The 18,674-nt window shown below is 41.4% G+C and overlaps 1 protein-coding gene and 1 pseudogene across 2 annotated transcripts in view; one reads left to right on the top strand and one right to left on the bottom strand.

Moving 5' to 3' along the window:
* Positions 1 to 18,674, top strand: part of STARD9 (StAR related lipid transfer domain containing 9) — a 126,440-nt gene that overhangs the window by 53,188 nt on the left and 54,578 nt on the right. Inside the window, 4 exon segments of the mRNA XM_081227195.1 lie at positions 4,835 to 4,951; positions 6,655 to 6,687; positions 6,777 to 6,838; positions 8,733 to 8,845. Coding sequence (XP_081083321.1) covers positions 4,835 to 4,951; positions 6,655 to 6,687; positions 6,777 to 6,838; positions 8,733 to 8,845 — 325 coding nt within the window.
* On the bottom strand, positions 3,138 to 4,670 carry LOC308613546 (non-selective voltage-gated ion channel VDAC1-like; annotated as a pseudogene). Its single transcript has one exon. The product of its transcript is annotated as a non-selective voltage-gated ion channel VDAC1-like (transcript).

Raw genomic sequence — 18,674 nt, 5'->3', positions numbered from 1 at the left:
AGGACATGGGGAGGAGGGGGAAGGGTAAGCTGGGATGAAGTGAGAGGGTGTCATGGACTTATATATACTACCAAATGTAAAATAGATAGCTAGTGGGAAGCAACTGCACAGCACAGGGAGATCAGCTTGGTGCTTTGTGACCACCTAGAGGGATGGGATAGGGAGGGTGGGAGGGAGACACAAGAGGGAGGAGATACGGGGATATATGTATATGTATAGCTGATTCACTTTGTTATAAAGCAGAAACTAACACACCATTGTAAAGCAATTTTACTCCAATAAAGATGTTAAAAGAAAAAAGAATAATATGTTTAGTTTTATAAATAAAAACACAAAAAAACTGGCAAAATGTCTTCCAAAGTGTCTGTACCATTCTGCATTCCCATCAACAATGAATGAGATTTCCTATTGCTCCATATCCTTGTCAGCATTTGGTGTTGTCAGTGTGTTGGATTTTGGCCATTCTAACAGGTGTGTGGTGGTATCTCCTTGTTTTAATTTGCAACCCTAATGACATATGATATTGAACATCAAAGATTCTGGTTCCTAGATTCAGTTGCCCTTAGGAAATGAGTATTGCTATGGATTTTGGTTTGGGCTTCAGGTGTTGTGAGTCCCAATACAGAAGCATCCAGTGGACTGTCCCCTATCTAGCGAACCCTTAAAAAGACTGGAAGTGCTGTGTCACATAAAATTAACCTGTCTATTGAATGCTTTCTTCTATTTATATTCCAGAAAAAATAAAGTTACACTGCTCATCTCTCCTCCTGAACTGGACCCTCTAGCTTTTGATTGCCTTTTGGTGATTTATTTTAGCCTTCAAACTGTTCTTGGTATTCATATTGAGCTGTTTCCATCTGCTTCATTATAATACCACAGTCAGAGTGAACCACGGTGTCATCTGGCTCTGTTGTGCTCTATTTAGGGCTGTGGTTTTTCCTAGAATTTATGATGAGCTAAGCCTCACAGTTCTTGAAGAATGGAATCTTAACTTTCTACCAGTTCCACGTTTGGAGCCTACTAGTTTTGCTTGTTCACATCTTTTACTGTTGAGTGAAAATGGTATCTTCAAAGATGTTTTTCATAAAACCTCAAGGGATTATTTGAATTTGGATAAAGTCATGGGCAGAGTAACATTCTGTTGTCTTCCTTTACAATCCACTGAGCTCATTCTGCTGTGTGAGTGGTGGGAAGAAATAACACTTTCACTAGATGTGATCTTGCTCTGTCTGCACTACTGTTTCCACTTCCTGCTGGAGCACTAGAAAGAAAGGTTGAGTTTTGGGGAACATTTCCAACTAGTAAATGGGTGGCAGCCAACTCAAGTGGTCTGGTAAAGAGAAATAACCTCTCCTTCCTTCAGTCCCTGGGAATTTTACCAAGACAGATGTCAGGAGGCAAAGAGAACTCTGCCCAGTTTTCAGTTTTGCTAATATAGAGGTGAATGAATGGCGAGTACAGAGCTGGGAGGGAGATTGGGGAAGGGGGTGGGAATGGTCCAAGGTCCAAATCTTTCACCACTCCCTGGGTTATTTTGGCCTTATGCCTGAATCTTAGAAGCACTAAAAAACAAACAAAACATAATAGTTCATTCGTCAACAAGCATAACTATAGCTGCTAAAACAGAATAGGGTAGTATAGTCTTAGGTCAGCAACTGCTGTCTTCGTTCCCGTGGTCCCTAGTTACGTGTGTTATCTCACTTAATCTTCACAACAAACCTGTGATATAGTTACAAAATATCCACTTTACTGGGAAAGAAACTGAGGCTTACAAATTTTAAGTAAAATTTTGTGGGACCATACAAATTTGTATGGTCCCACGGCTATGAATCATAAGAACAATATTCCAATTTGGAACCAATTTGGAACTGTATCAGGAGATTCACAGAATTTAAGGGGAAGTAGACAAATGAGCAGGAAACCATGGGGCCCTAGGTAGCAGGGAAGCCAGGCAAAGCCATATCACAGAATAGTCTGATTTGAGCACCACACTTGGCACTTGTACGTTCAGGATGTAGTACTGATGGACTCTTGATGCCAACAAGGAGAATTTATACTTTGTTTTTGTGTCTTTCTTTGAAAATTCAAGTGCAGGCACCTAGTTGGCGGGCCTCATTTCACATGTTCGTGTTCTAGCCAACAGGAGGTGGAGAGGGTTTCCTGGACTATTTGGCTTCCGTTGGGGAGGGTTGGGCCCTGCTTCCAACCAAGACTGACACAATCAGGTTCCCCCCTCAGATAGGAAGAGTATTTGGATGCTGAGCAGCAGCAATACAAAGGGTAAATGCCCACCATACCAGCTGTGTATGCAGATGTCCATGTGGCATTCTGCTGAGGACTGGTTCAGCTGGAAGCTCTGCCTTCCCCATAAGCCAGGCTGTTTTGTCCTGAGCCTGGGGTCTGCCTGACAGAGTCCAACAGGGCTTTCAGATACTACACAAAGTTTAGGGGTTTTCATAGGAGGACCTCTGGCTGTTTCTGATTCATTTAAGCTGACCACTACAGAGATGAGTGACAGTGGAAGCAGTCAGCTGTTAGGATCAGTCTGAAGAGGCAGCATGTAGAAAAGGGCCCCATAGGGAAAACTCCTCCCTAACTTCTGGGCTTAACTGATTCTCAGTGTGGTCTCTTGAGACCCTGAATTTGTGTGACATGTTACTGGGCAGTATTTCATTGTAGCTTTACCTGATTAACCATATTAAACTTTTATTTATTTATTTTTTTGGTAATGGGAAGGAAAAAGAATTAATGTACATGGTTTTTCTTTACTAATTTGCTTGCGTGTCTTTGCCTTTCTCCCAGACTCTTTTTGCCTTAAGGTTAGGGACCATATATATCAATTTTGTGTCTTTAATGTCTAGCCTTGTGCCCGGCATACAGTAAGCACTTTGAAAAATATTTGACTGACTAACTGAATGAATGAATTTTCCTTAGCAATCTTCTTTTTTTTAAGGTTTCAATATTTTATTCAAATTTTATTTTTAAGTGATGTTAATTATAGCATTTGAAGGGGAGGAACTAATTCCACACAAAATGGAAGACTCTAAAACGTACCCATTAAACTGCTAAAAAATAAACTGAGAGGCGAGAATACAACAGAAGTTCAGTTTAGATTCTGAGTGTCGTCCCCATGTGATTACAGTTACAGAGACTCTTCCCAGCTTGCAGCTGGAGCTCTTAGGAGCTATTTCATACTCTGGTGCAAGGGCAAAAAAACACAACATGAGAAAAAACACAATTAAGTCCTGAATTACTGGCTTCATCACATCCGCCTTTTCCACCCCAAAATGGCACAAAAGAAACAGCTACCACACGCCGCAGACTACTTTTGGTGTAAAAGAGGTGATGGATTGGGGTGGAAAAAGTCCCTGCCTAAAAAAGTCCCTTTCAGATGAGTTTGTATACACCATCAAAGAGCCTCTCCTCAATCAGGGTAGGAAACCAAGGTTCAATTCTCAGGAGGTCACAATTTCATTCATTTACTCAATACAAATTTACAAACTACAAAGTGCCTGCAAATTATCAACTTCCACTTGCAGCCATTTCTAGGTAAAAAAGAAACCTGACATCTCTAGAGGGACCAGCAAGCTCCCCTTCAAGTCTACAGCTGAAAGGACCTTTTTTGAAATTGGGTTTCTTCTGTACCTCTGCAAGGGTAACACCCTAAAGCTGAATCATCTTTAACCTGGAAGTCTAACATGATATTTAGCGATACTTGCATCCCAGACATACAACATTAAAAGGTACACTAAATTCTGAAGGGTAGCTATGCTGCAAAATAGTTTAAAATTAAATGATTCTACAGTATTCATTTATGCTTGAAACTCCAGTCCTAGACCAAGCTTGTGGCCACCAGTGTTGACATTCTTGCCATCCAGCAGAACTGACAGTGTCAGTTTGATACCTGGCTTTAGGGTCTGAGTATATCCTAACCCTATTCACTTTAGCCAAGAAGCAGGCATCAGGGTCGATCTGGTACTTGACTGTTGTTCTGAAGTGAGTGTTACTGTTTCCTGCTGTCCAGGCCAGATTAACAGCAGTCTCCAACTTGTTCACTTTCTGATAAATGGAGCCGCCAGACTCTGTGCCATCATTTACATTAGTGTGAAGCTGGAACTCATCTATCTTGTAGCCAACTGCAAAGTTGCTCTGGGTCACTCGAGACTTTGCGGTCTCAAAATTCACCTGGTAGCCAGCCAGCCAGCCCTCATAACCCAGCACCAGAGCACCCCGGATGGAAGGCCCGGCAATGTCGAAATCGACATCACAACCCAGGTTGATATGTTCCTACTTGTACCCTGTCTTGATTTTAGCATTTTTTTCCCCAGTGTTTGGTGAGAAGGATGAATCGAAGGTCAGCTTCAGGCCAGGTGCAAGCTGATCTTCCACGGTAATCTCCGTGCATAGTGTGTTCTCAGTGTTCCATTTCTCTGTAAACGTTAGACCATATTTGGTCCATCTGTACTTGCTTTCCAGACTGCCCGTCACTTTGGTGGTCTCGGTGTTGGCTGAACCTGAGCTTGTAAATTCCAGTCCATTCTCAGATTTTGTTTTCAAATCAAGTTTTATTAAGCCAAATCCATAGCCCTTGGTGAAGATATCCCTGGCAGATTTGCCAAGATCAGCATATGTGGGAGGCACAGCCATCTTCTGCTCAGAAGCGGTGGCAGTCAGCAATCTTTTTTTGAAACTGAATTGATTCTCATAAAACAGTGGGGAATTTATAGTCATGGATGTTTGAAACATTTTATATTAGTTTAGGTTAAAAAATAATTTAAAAGCTGCTGTGGGGTGAAGGACCAGAGTGACATGCTCTCTATTTTTATTGTTATAGGTGTTCCAGGATTTGGGGACTGAAGTACTGTCTGGAGCTGCCAAAGGCTACAACATATGCCTTTTTGCCTATGGGCAGACAGGCTCTGGGAAGACATACACCATGCTGGGCACCCCAGTGAGTATTGGGATTGGAATGCAGTATCTTCCTAAAGCCACAGGAAGCCTGAATCTTGCATTGTCCTTGCCACTGAGAGAGGATGTGAGTTTCATAGTCAGTCAACTTCAGTAAGATTTAATGGGTCCTATTCTATATTAAGAATGCGTTTCTTCAGACTCACAGACTTAGAGAACAAATTTATGGTTACCAGGGGGGGAAGGGTGGGGTGAGGGATAGTTAGGGAGTTTGGGATTGACATGTACACAGTGCTATATTTAAAATGGATAACCAACAAGGACCTACTGTATAGCACAGGGAACTCTGCTCAGTATTATGTAACAACCTAAATGGGAAAAGAATTTGAAAAAGAATAGATACATGTATATCTATAACTGAATCACTCTGCTGTATACCTGGAACTCACACAATATTGTTAATCAGCTATATAACTTTTTATTAAAAAAAAGTTAAAGGGCTTCCCTGGTGGCGCAGTGGTTGAGAGTCCGCCTGCCGATGCAGGGGACACGGGTTCGTGCCCCAGTCCGGGAAGATCCCACATGCTGCGGAGCGGCTGGGCCCGTGAGCCATGGCTGCTGAGCCTGTGCATCCGGAGCCTGTGCTACAACAGTGAGAGGCCCGCGTACCGCAAAAAAAAAAAAAAAAAAAAAAAAAAGTTAAAAAAAACAATGTTTCTCAGCACTTTATTTGAAAGGTAAACTTTGAATAATTAGCCCCTCTTTATTACACCCTGAAGAATCTTAGAATTTTATAATTCCCTTTGATGGCACAGACCTTGTCAGTCCTTCTGAATTTCTCATATCATTTCCAAATTCATCACCTGTAGCTTTTTAACACCTTTGGTGTAGACAAATCCCAGACTGAGCGTTAAGTGGTGGCTAAGGCCATGTGGATATGGGGCTATGTGTGTGTTCGATCTGAGTGTTCAGAAAGAAGCAGGAGAACCAGCTACTGGGATGGGAGCTTTCAAAAGTGTGTAGGACTTATGAGAGTCTTCCTTTATCATGGAAAATTGAGAGGGTAGAGTTCCTTAAGAATACCTCTTTGTTTTAGGCTTAGAAGTACCCTGGTGAGATGAACTGGTAGGGCAGGTGACAAATAACACCGCACAGGGACATTCTTTAGGACGTTGGTCCTCCTGAAAGATTATCCCTGCTGCCGTGGGCCCAGATCATTGCTTACTACGTCCATGTTTAGCCTGATTTTATAGATTTTAAATTAAAAGAAGAAAATGTCCAATAACCCAGGGGTGTAAAGCCCTTAACCTGAGTATAAGTTAGCACTGGATCCAAGATGAAAAAAGAAGCCGCTTCTCTCTAAATGTGTGTTTTGAACACCCATGTACTCTAGTCCTCCTGTGTGTGCAGGGTTAGGAGATAGGGTTCTGGGAGGGACCACCATGGTAAAGTGAATTCATCCAAGAAGGATGTAACCTTCTCTTCATGAAAGTATGTACCTGGGTTTGCTAGCTTCTTCTCTCTTCCTTCTTACGGTGGTGATCTGCCTCTCATCTGGTACATTCCTCCCATGAGAGTCTCCTGAGAGCACTGGCAAATAGAGTCTTCCACATACCGCCGGGAAAACTGCCTGAAGTGAAGAGGCTAGCGCAAGGAGCCCATCCCTGCTGAGGGTGGGCCCTGGGTGTTGGGGGGAGAACATCACCGTGAGTGAACAGTAATGCTTTCTTCTCTTCTGTTCTCCAGGCCTCTGTTGGGCTGATACCACGGATATGTGAGGTATAGACTCTCTTTTGACTGGATCCCCTCAAAGTAGGTCTTCTTTGTACACTCCCTTCAGTGAAACTCCAACCCTCTGGTTTGTGCAGGGTCTCTTTGTCAGGGAGGAAAACTGTGCCCCACTGCCTTCCTCCTGCAGAATAAAAGTAAGGTAAGAACCTGTCAGGCTCTGAGGCCTGAAGTGTTTCTGTTTCCACTCCAGAGCTGTCCTCTCCGCTTCCAGAGTTGCCCAGAGGAATGGAGAAAAGCCACAGCAGAAATATCTTGCAGTACAAGATGAAAAACTTACTTAGGTTTTAGGTTGTAGGAAACTTAGTTCCTATCCTCAGGCTTAACAAGCTGGCGTCTCCTGTGGACCAGCTTCCCCTGGCTAGCTGGTTTCCTTTCTTTTATTTTCTGTACAGTTTCATACTAGCTTTTGGGATTTCTGTTCCAGCCCCCTCCTGGGTTGTCCTCGAGGTCAGTAGTTCCCAAACTCTAGTTCCTAGACTAGTGCTGGCTACCCCAACGTGACGTTTTCACCAGTCTGAACTGTAAATGTTGGTGGAGGGTTACCAATTGCCCTTAATTCTCTGTATTCTTTTTTGTTTTTGTTTTTGGTGTTCAATGTCCTTGTTTAAAAACATGAGACATAATTCACATACCATAAAATTCACACTTTTAAAGAATATATTTCAATGAGATATGTGTGTGTGTATATATATATATATATATATTTTTTTTTATATTTACAAAGTTGTTCAACCATCATCGCTATCTAATTACATAACATTTTCATTACCCTAAAAAGAATAACTGTCTGTCTGGGGTTTTTTTGTTTTGTTTTTTATAAATTTATTTATTTATTTATTTTTGGCTGCATTGGGTCTTTGTTGCTGTGCGCGGTCTTTCTCTAGTTGTGGCGAGCGGGGGCTACTCTTCATTGCAGTGCATGAGCTTCTCATTGTGGTGGCTTCTCTTGTTGCAGAGCACAGGCTCTAGGTGCGCAGGCTTCAGTAGTTGGGGCTCACGGGCTCTAGAGCACAGGCTCAGTAGTTGCTCCGCGGCATGTGGGATCTTCCCAGACCAGGGCTTGAACCCGTGTCCCCTGCATTGGCAGGCGGATTCTTAACCACTGTGCCACCAGGGAAACCCAACTGTATGTTTTTAAAATTAAATGATTGTGAACACTATTTTTACATTTTTTAAGTTTATAAAGTAAAAATTTGCAAACCTCTATGGGTATAAACATATACATATATGTTAGGTGTTCTGTTGTCCATGAAATCTGGGAACCACTATTCTAAGAGATATCTGGAGTTCCTGTGTCCAAATATGAGAAGATTAAGGAGAAAAATTTTATAAGAAGAGTGTGCAGAGAGCAGCTTTGAACTGGAGCTTTTTTTTCTCTGCTGGCTCCACAGGCAAGCATCTGTGTTCCAGTGAGGAAGACCTTTCTGTGAGAAGTCTGCTTTCTTATTTAACAAAATATTTACTGATTTTAATTAAGAACTGTAGCTGTGTTATTATTTTAAAAAGGCATAAAATGCCAGTAGATACCAATAAGACAGAATATCTTAAACAAATTCCAGTGTATAAGACAGGTTAAATGAGAATTGTGCTACTTAAAGTAGGTGGGGAGCAGACCCTTCTCACTTAGCTTCCCGTGTTGCTCAGCATGGCCCTTGAGATGCCTTCAGTGAATAATAGAGCTCAAAGATCACATTTGAAAACCACTTCAAGAAACATGCTTGTAGACTCTGTGCTCTGGGGTCCTGATCAAGGCACAGGCTGGTGGCAGCCTAAACCCATGCTGAAATAGCCTCTTGAAGGCTAAACTTGAATCAGCACTGACACTGTAAACCTGAAACTGTGGAGTAATGACAGCCAATGCTCAAAACCCTATTGTACACATGCAGAACGAGACTCAAGGGGGAAACCTGGCGTGACCAAGGTCTTAGACTGTCAGAGGTAGAACTAGAACTAGGACCTTCTGATTCTTGGCTTAGTGTTTTTCCCACATTTTTTCAAGATCTAATTATATGCCTTTTTCTACATGTCTCTAGCTTCCTGGAAATCTATAATGAACGAGTGCGGGATCTGCTGAAACAGTCTGATCAAAAAAAGACCTATAATCTGCGGGTCAGGGAGCACCCAGAGATGGGGCCCTATGTACAAGGTGAGCCACAGTGGTCCTGGAGGTCTGAGACCAAACTGAAGCCTGGGAAGCTCTCCTGACGGTCGCTGATTCATTCAACAACGTATAATGAATACTTACTATGTGCCAGCTACTGGTATTAGATGCCAAATAGGTACCAGTAAATAGAAAAGGCAGTCTTATCCTCCCAGGCAAGGTTATACTCTTGTGGGGGTGAGTCAGAAAACAAGCACTACTTACAGTTGTGATAAAGGCTAATAAAAAGATAAATAGGGCTGCCCTGGTGGCGCAGTGGTTGAGAGTCTGCCTGCTGATGCAGGGGACGTGGGTTTGTGCCCCGGTCCGGGAGGATACCACGTGCCGTGGAGCAGCTGGGCCCGTGAGCCATGGCCGGTGAGCCTGCGCGTCCGGAGCCTGTGCTCTGCAACGGGAGAGGCCACGGCAGTGAGAGGCCTGCGTACCGCAAAAAAAAAAAAAAAAAAAAGATAGATATAGTGATGGCAAAGAACACCGGGTGGTGTAGGCAACCCATCTGCATAGCATGGTCAGGAAAGCTTCCCTGAGGAGGTAACATTTTAAGCTGAACCTGGAGGGGATACAGGAGCCAGTTGTGTGAAGAATGGTGTAGCAAGGGGAAGAGTGTTTCAGGTTGAGGGAGCGGCATGGGCTAGAGCCCTGAGTGAAGGGCTTGGTGGTGTCAAGGGGGCCAGTGTGTCTAAAGCATGGTGAGTGAGGGGGAAAGTGACATGGAATAGGGTTGGGTCTGTGGTGCCAGGTCCAGCAGGGCTGGGACTGATGCCCAGGTCAGCCAGTCTCCTTTTCGGGGTACTTTCTGTTCTGGTGGTGGTGATAGTCGGGAACAAGGGTAGATGTAAGACATGGAGCAGGGTCTACTTGCTGCTTCCTCATCAAGCACTGATACTTGGTGTTTGGTTCCATCTGTCTTATTCCATTAGACTAAGTCTTGCTATTAAGTAGAAACTGTTGGGTTCTTTTGTGGGGGAAGCTTATTTAAATCTTGACAAGGAGAGGGACATGAAAGATCAAGAGCTGGTCTCTTCTCTGATCAGGGCATGGCTAATGGCTGACTCAGTAGGTGTGCTAGTCACTGATTCTGCTGAGTCTTTTCCCAAATGTTCCATCGTAATTGGCAGCCTGGAAACAATGATGAAAATACCGTTTACTTTGCTAGGAGCCAGTTGGAGATTCCTCTGTAAAACTCTGTGGATATATATTTCTGTGTAAAACAGTAATTTGAAGGCAGACCATGAGTGGATGCAGTAGTGCCACAGTTTCTCATATTTTAATTTATTTTTATCTTAATGTGCTTTTTGGGTGTGGGGGGCGGGTAGGGGGAGTAACTAGAGGAGACCTCAGATGTAGTCCTGATGTCTTCGTTGCACAGAAAATGAAATGAAGTCTGGCGGAAGTTAAGGGATGTTCCCAAAGTTGCACAGCCGGTTGGGGCAGGGTTGGAACTGGGAACCTTTTCTAGGACTGGAAGAGAAGAATGGGACAGAATCCTGTACATGGAGGAGACCTATGATCATAGATTCTTTGATTGGCATAGTACCTGAAACCCTGAGAATTCACGCAGGGTGGTACAGCTTGGGTCATATACCCAGTGACAGGATCAGACTTAAATCTCAGGGCTCTTTTGGATACCTTCATGAGTGAACCCTTGTGGAGAGGAAGGATGCTTGGTAAGAAATAATTCTAAACCAGCAAAAAGTCTCTTAGGTCCTTTGGGTTACATGTTTCTTAAAGTTGGTCTGGACTTTCTCAAATCATTACAAATACAGGTGGACATTTCTCTTATTTCCTAGTAAAGGAACCGTAAGCTCACATAGTATAGAGCCAGGCTTGGAAGCCGAGACCCTGAATAGTCACTCTGAACTTATTCCCATTACTACCCTCTGATGGCATTACAGCAAACTTTTTATTTTTAAAAATGTTTGCTTTCTTTATTCATTTAGTATTTATATTACCTACCAGTCTGTCTGTCTATCTTTCTCTATCTTCGGCTCATATATTCTGTGAATACGATTCCAAAGCAGAAAGTGGTTTCTGCTTTGAAACCAATTCTACAGGAATTTATTGAGTACTTGCTGGATGCCTATACTATTCAGATTGCCATGGGGAAATATGAAAGATACAAGGCCTTTAAAGAACTTGTAGTTCCAGTTTAGAACTATAAGCCTGAACTTGATAGCTGCTTAAATCCAAGAAAAGAAAAGGGGTAGCCTCTTACTTTTCATTAAAAAGTTTATGAATTAGATGACAGATTAAGTTGATATCTGAAATGTACAGGGCCCTACCCAAAGCACACATAAAAGCCCAATGGTTACAGGGTCTAAAGTGATATTTAAGTGAGACAAAGACACTATCGTATTTTTGCTTTGGTCTTTATCTTAATACACAGGGATGGGTACAAAGCAGGAGGTTGTTGGAAGAGGGTAGTTGGGACTCTGAAAAAAATTATTTTGTATTTTCTTTGTACTCATTCTGCACATAACAGGAGTATTTTTGTGTGCTTGTTTTTTTAATTCTTACACCTTTTTTTCCTTGCCTTTCTACACTGACTAGGACCTCTAGTACCATATGAAATAAGAGTGGTAACAGTATTTAGTTTTGTTCCCAGGGGAAAGCTTCAACATTTTACTATGGTGTTTGCAGTAGCATTTGTTGTTAATAGATACTCTTTATCACACACTTCTCAAACTATCTGTGAGGAAGGACCGGTTTTTTAAAAAATTTCCAATCCATGGCAAACAAATACTCTGATAAAATAAAGATGAATTACTAGAAAAAAAAGAAAAAGACATCTTAATTATAAGCCCCAATTCTTCTTTATTAGATTCAAAAGATATAAAATCTGTCATATTGTTGTAAAGGTTTCTGTACCTGTCTCATCTCACATCGGTAACTGTTTGAGAACTGGCTCCGGTCTGTGCAGCAGCTTTGAGAAGCACTGCCTTAGCAGGTTAAGGGAATTCTCTTTTTATCTTAGTTTTCTAAGAGTTTTTATTTTTTAATTTTGAAAGAAACTTTTGAAAAAGTTGCAAATATAGTATAAGGAACTTTTTAAAATTTTTATATATTTTTTATTTTTGGCTGCATTGGGTCTTCATTGCTGTGCGTCAGGCTTTCTCTGGTTGCGGCGAGCAGGGGCTACTCTTTGTTGCGGTGCACGGGCTTCTCACTGCGGTAGCTTCTCTTGTTGCGGAGCGTGGGCTCTAGGCATGCACACTTCAGTAGTTGTGGCACGAGGGTTCAGTAGTTGTGGCTCGCAGGCTCTGGAGCGTGGGCTCAGCAGTTGTGGCGCATGGGCTTAGTTGCTCCGCGGCATGTGGGATCTTCCCCTACCAGGGTTCGAACCCGTGTCCCCTGCATTGGCAGGCGGATTCTTAACCACTGCGCCACCAGGGAAGTCCCTAAAGAACTTTTTTACTTGAACCATTTGAGAGTAAATTGCCAACCTAATGACCCTTATCCCCTGATTATTTTAGGGTGTTTTTCTTTCAAACAAGAATGTTCTCCTGTATAGTTACAACACAACCATCCAAATCAGGAAATTAACTTTGACGCATTACTACCATGTGATCCTTAGAACCCATTTAAGTTTCACTAATTGTCCCAGTAATTGTCCATTTGAGAGTTAAAGGTTGCCTTTGGTTAGGGTGTCTCTCTAGTGTTCTCCAGTCTGGAAGGCTCCTTGGTCTCTCTTGACTGTCATGAACTTGACACCATTAAGTGGTGCACAATTTTGATATGTCCCATTATTCATTATTTTTAATTTCCTCACTTAAGGTTATATCTGCCAGGCTTCTTCACTCTGAAATTGCTGTTTTCCTTTTGTAATCAACAAGTGTTTTTTGTGGGTGTGGTCCTGTGAAACCATGTGTGTGTCCTATCCTCATCTGACTTTCTATTTATTTATTTATTTATGTTGGCATAGACTCATGGTTTCTTATTTTATTGAACGAGTCGCCTTCTGTTACTACTATTTTTTATTTTGATGCTCCAATTATTCTAGATTTAGCCAATGGAATCCACTTCAGGTGTGTTCCTGTGACATTTTGGCATATCACCATCATTCTTTGAGCACTTCCTTGCTTTCTGACAGGAGATGTTCGAGGTTCATCTGCTTTCCCTGCCTCAGTCTTTGAATCAGCCATTTCTCCCAGGAGCCCTGGTTCTTCTTTTTTTTTTTTTTTTTGATTGAAGTATAGTTGATTTACAATGTTGTGTTAATTTCTGCTGTACAGCAAAGCGCTTCAGCTATACATATATATATACATTCTTTTCTTTAATAGTCTTTTCCATTTTGGTTTATCTCAGGATATTGAATATAGTTCCCTGTGCTAGACAGTAGGACCTTGTTGTTTATCCATTCTATATGTAATCTGGTCCTTTTTATTGGAGAAAAGTTTTTGGAAGCCAAGATCTAAGTGCTAGGTATGCTCATTGCTTTTGAGATGCTGCAACTCCTAGTCCTTCTGAGTGGACGGAGCTAATATATGTTCACACCAGTACTTCTAACTGCAGTCCAACACGACAGGGTTCATTCTGGATTTCTCCCTTTCCAGATTTGTAATTCCTTTATCCAAAGGTGGAAATGCTTCTTTGATTGGTCCCTCCACCTCCATGTGTAATTAGTCTCGTCACTGCTGTCCTCTCTCTTATGTGGATGCCCGCCTCACCTGGCTGTGCCTTTCACCACAGGAAGCCATGCTCACCATGCCTGCATTCCAGCGCTCCATGCAGGGCTGCCTGTCCCCACCCCTCGCTGTGCAGGTACCTTCCATGTCCCTCTTTTTTTTTTTTTTTTTTTTCTGCGGTATGTGGGCCTCTCATTGTTGTGGTCTCTCCCGTTGCGAAGCACAGGCTCCGGACGCGCAGGCTCAGCAGCCATGGCCCACGGGCCCAGCCGCTCCGCGGCATGTGGGATCCTCCCGGACCGGGGCACGAATCCGTGTCCCCTGCATCGGCAGGCGGACTCTCAACCACTGCGCCACCAGGGAAGCCCCATGTCCCTCTTGGTCTTGGTATTCTTTTGCTGGGCCACCTCCTCAGCCAACTTAGAAATCTTGTTCCACAGCCAGTCCCTCTGTGGGGATGCCTTTCTCTCCTTGTCGGGCCTCTGACTTCTCACGGCAGGCTGCCCCCACACATGGGCAGCCTGCTCACGTTCCCCGGGCTCCCATGCCCTGCACTGGGCTGCCTCTGTGGGGACGCTCTGCTCAGCCCGCCAGGCTCTGACTTTCTGTGCTGGGCTGCCACCCGTGTCGTCCCCTCCTCACCCCACTCTCACGCCAGGCCTTCCTTCTGCGGGGACGCCCTCCTCATTCTTCTCAGGCTCTTCACCCTGACGTGGTTGCCTGCCTTGCAGGCTCTGCTCCACTTAAGGACTTCAGGACTAAATTGTTCACGAAAGGGAAATGGAACGGGTTCTAGGAATTTTTTAAAAAATATAAATAGCTGGGCTTCCCTGGTGGCGCAGTGGTTGGGAGTCCGCCTGCCGATGCAGGGGACACGGGTTCGTGCCCCGGTCCGGGAGGATCCCACATGCCGCAGAGCGGCTGGACCCATGAGCCATGGCCGCTGAGCCTGCACCTCCGGAGCCTGTGCTCCACAACGGGAGAGGCCACAACAGTGAGAGGCCCACGTACTGCAAAAAAAAAAAAAATATATATATATATATATATATATATATATATATATAAATAGCTATTGAAATTTTTTTTAATATTTATTTATTTATTTATTTTGGCTGCATCAGGTCTTAGTTGTGGCATGCAGGATCTTGCGTTGCAACAGCCAGGCTCTTTGTTGTGGCGCATGGGCTTCTCTCTAGTTGTGGCACGTGGACTCCAGAGCACGCGGGCTCAGTAGTTGCAGCCCGTGAGCTCCAGAGTGTGTGGGCTCTGTAGTTGCAGCATTCAGGCTCTCTAGTTGTGGCGTGTGGGCTCAGTAGTTGCAGCACGCAGACTTAGTTGCCCTGTGGCATGTGGGATCTTAGTTCCCCAACCAGGGATCGAACCCACATCCCCTGCATTGGAAGGCAGATTCTTAACCACTGGACCACCAGGGAAGTCCCTGAATTGTTTTAAATATTTGCTTTATATATGCTTGTCTATATTGTATGATTTGTGTCCTTTCTCCTGTTAATAAGGTGAATTACACTGATTTTTGAATGCTATAGCAGTCTTGCATTCCTAGCATAGACCCAAGTTACTTGTGATATATTTTCCTTTGTATATATTGCAGAATTCAGATTTCCAGTGTTTTGTTGGGAGTTGTTGCATGTATGTTCAAGAGTGAAATTCTCCTCTAATTATTATCTTCCTTGTCCTGTTTTTCTTCCTCCTCTTCTCTTCTTTATCCTTCTCTGATTCTCCATTTTCCTTTATCAGGGTTAAGTATAAAGGTTCTGTTTGTTTCCTAAAATGAGTTGAGAGATGCTGCCTCTTTCTATTTTCTGAAAGATTTCTTGTAAGATTGGGGTTATTCCTCCTTAAATATTTGGTGGAATTTGCTGGCAAAGCCTTCTGAGTCTGGAGGATTTTTTGATGAGAAGGTTTAAGATTATAGATTTGATTTCTTTCAAATATTCTATTTTTATTGCACTGATTTTTGGTAAATTGTATTTTTCTAAAAAATCCACTTCCTCTAAATGTAAGACATGTATCTGCATAAAGAGTAATATCCTCTTACGCTTTACGTGTAAGATGACTCTTTAAATGTGGGATCTCTTTTTTCATTCCTAACTGGTTATCTATCCCTTGTCTCTTTTTTCTTGTTCAATTTAAGGACTTATTAATTTTATTTGCCTTTTCAAAAAATCAACTTTTGGTTTTGTGGCTTTCCTCCACTGTAAGTTTATTTTGTATTTATTAATTTCTGTTCATATTTTTATTATTTTATTCATCCTTTCCTTGAGTCTAATTTGCTGATTTTTTAACCTTTGTAAGTAGATGCTTAGCTTGTCGATTTTCATCCTTTTTTCTTTCCTAATATATTTATTTACAGCTATAAAATTTTCTGTAAATATAGCTTTAGCTACACTGCACACGTTTTAATGTGTAGTATTTTTATCATTATTTAGTTTAAAATTGTATGTAATTTTCATAGTGATTTCTTTTTTGACCCATGGGTTATTTAGAATTGCATTTCTTAATTTTCAAATATTTGGAGATTTTACAGTTCTATTTTATTATAGGTATCTAGTTTAATAGAATGGCATTCAAATAACACTCTCTATATGATTTCATTTAAAAAAATATATGTATAACAGTTTGGTTTGTGGCCTAGCATGTGGCTAAGTTTTTAAAATTTTCCATGTGTTCTTAAAAATAATTATGCAGTAGTTGGGTATAGCATTTATATAATATTATTTGTCAAGTTTGTTATTTGCGTTGCTTAAATCTTCTATAACCCTATTGATTTTTTTTGCTTGTTTTATGAGATAATAAGAAAGGCTAGTTAAAATTTCCTGTTATGACTATGAATGTCTTTTTCTCCTTTTAATCCCAGCAATTTTTGTTTTATAAATTTTGAGACTTTATTATTATGTGCATACAAAATTAGAATTATTAAATCTTCTTGATGAATGCTTCTATCATTTTGAAGGATCCCTCTTTATCTCTAATAATGCTTTGCCACGAAATCTACTCTACTTTGTCAGGAATTACTATAACTACTGTAGCTTTCTTTTGGTTAGTGTTGGCATTTTAATCTTTTTTATACTTTCTCCCTTACTATATCCATATGTTTTAGATGTGTTTTTTTTAAATAAAATATTTGGCTTTTGCTTTATTTTATCTAGCATCACAGTTTTGGTCTTGTAATTTGAACATATTTCAAGCATATTTTGGTCTGTTTATTTTTAATATAATTACTAATTTTATTTGGGTTTAATTCTGTTTCATTGTGTTTTCTCTTTACATTTTATGTTCCTTTTTCTCTACTTTCATGATTTTTGAGTTGGTTAATTTTTAAAATTATCCCATATTTCTCCTCTTTTAGCTTACTGTTTACACATTGTCTTATTATTATTTTAATAGTCATTGTAGAGATTGCAGCATGGGTCATTGACTTATCAAAGTCTAATATTGTGGTCTAAACTTTTTTTTTAAATCTCCTACCTTCTGTCTGATATTTTCCTTCAGCTAAAATATAATCTTCAGTATTTCCTCTAGTGTGGGTCTGCTGTTTACGAATTCTCTTAGTTTTCAATTGATTGAAAATAACTTTATTTCTTCTTTATTCTTAAAGGAGAAATACGCTAAGTATAGAATTTTAAGTTGGTGGTTATTTTCTTTCAGCAATTAAAAATTATTCCACTGACTTCTGCCTTCCATTGTTTCTGTTGAGATGTTATCTTAGTAATTCCTTTAAGGTTTTTCTCTTTGTCTTTGGTTTTTAACAGTTTACCATGAAGTGTCGAGGGATAGATTTTTATTTTTTTTATTGTGTCAGGCTTCCTGAATCTGTGGTTTTATATCTTTTTTTGCAGACATTTCTAAGCCATTACTTCTAACATTGCTTTTACCCAACTCTCTCCTTTTGGAGCTCCAATTACAGGTGTGTTATATATACTTTATGATTCTTACCCTCTCTTATATAATACTTTGTATCTTTTGGCTCTCTGTGCTTTATTTTGGTTGTATGTTTCTGACATATGTTCCTGTTCACTAACTTTTTTTTTACTTTTTTATAAATTTATTTATTTTAGGCTGCATTGGGTCTTCGTTGCTGCACATGGGCTTTCTCTAGTTGCAGCGAGCGGGTGCTACTCTTGGTTGCAGTGTGTGGGCTTCTTGTTGCAGTGGCTTCTCTTGTGGAGCATGGGCTCTAAGTGCGTGGGCTTCAGTAGTTGTGGCATGTGGGCTCAGTAGTTCTGGCTCGCGGGCTCTAGAGCGCAGGCTCAGTAGTTGTGGCACACGGGCTTAGTTGCTCTGCGGCATGTGGGATCTTCCCGGACCAGGGCTCGAACTTGTGTCCCCTGCATTGGCAGGCAGGTTCTTAACCACTTCTCCACCAGGGAAGCCCTCACTAATTGTTTTTTAAGCTATGTCTAACCTGCTGTTAAACTTAGATACTGAGTTCTTTTTTTCACTTACAGTAGTTCTTACTTCCCAAATCTACATTTGATCTTTTTATTATAGTTTCCAATTTTCTCTGAGATTTTATAATCTTGTCTTTAGCCCCTTGAAAATAGTAAGCACAGTTACTTTAAAGTTACTGTAACTCCAATATCTGGATCTTCCTTAGGTCTCTTTCTATTCCCTATTATTTTTGCTGGTTTTCATTTATGTTATCAGGTCTACTTATGTGTCTGGTTTGTTATAATTTTGTGCCAGACAGTATTTGCTAAATTGCTTATAGAAGTAATTTGTAGGTCTAGAACAGTGATATCTGCCAGTACAGAAGACTTTTATTTATTTGTGCCAGGTTCCTGCACACACTAGTGATTCAGAATCACATCAGTCCAATTTAAGGACTGAGAATATTCAAAGCTGAGCTGTAATCCCTTCAGAGGCTATTTACTTCTAATTCAACCTTATTCCTGTGTTTTAACCCTTTGGGTTAAAGAGGTGGGGTGCCATAGGGCCCACTCCAGGTGGGCTGTGGACTGCAGTCTGTGTCTCCCTAGGCCTGTGAGTTTGTCAAGAGAACTGCTGTCAGCCACTTCTCCTCAAGATTTGGGAAATGCTCTCAGAGAAGCGTCCTCAAATGCTGGCCTTATCTCTCTGGACTTCCATCCTCCCCCAGTATATAGCCTGGAAATTTTTCACTATCTCGTCATCCCTCTGTGCCTTCACACTGATATCTTTTATATTTTGTC

This window comes from Mesoplodon bidens (assembly GCF_964165515.1).
Source record: "Mesoplodon bidens genome assembly, chromosome: 3".
NCBI classification, from domain to species: domain Eukaryota; kingdom Metazoa; phylum Chordata; class Mammalia; order Artiodactyla; family Ziphiidae; genus Mesoplodon; species Mesoplodon bidens.
The sequence above is the reverse complement of the archived record's forward strand: the minus strand, read 5'-3'. Positions and strand labels throughout refer to the sequence as shown.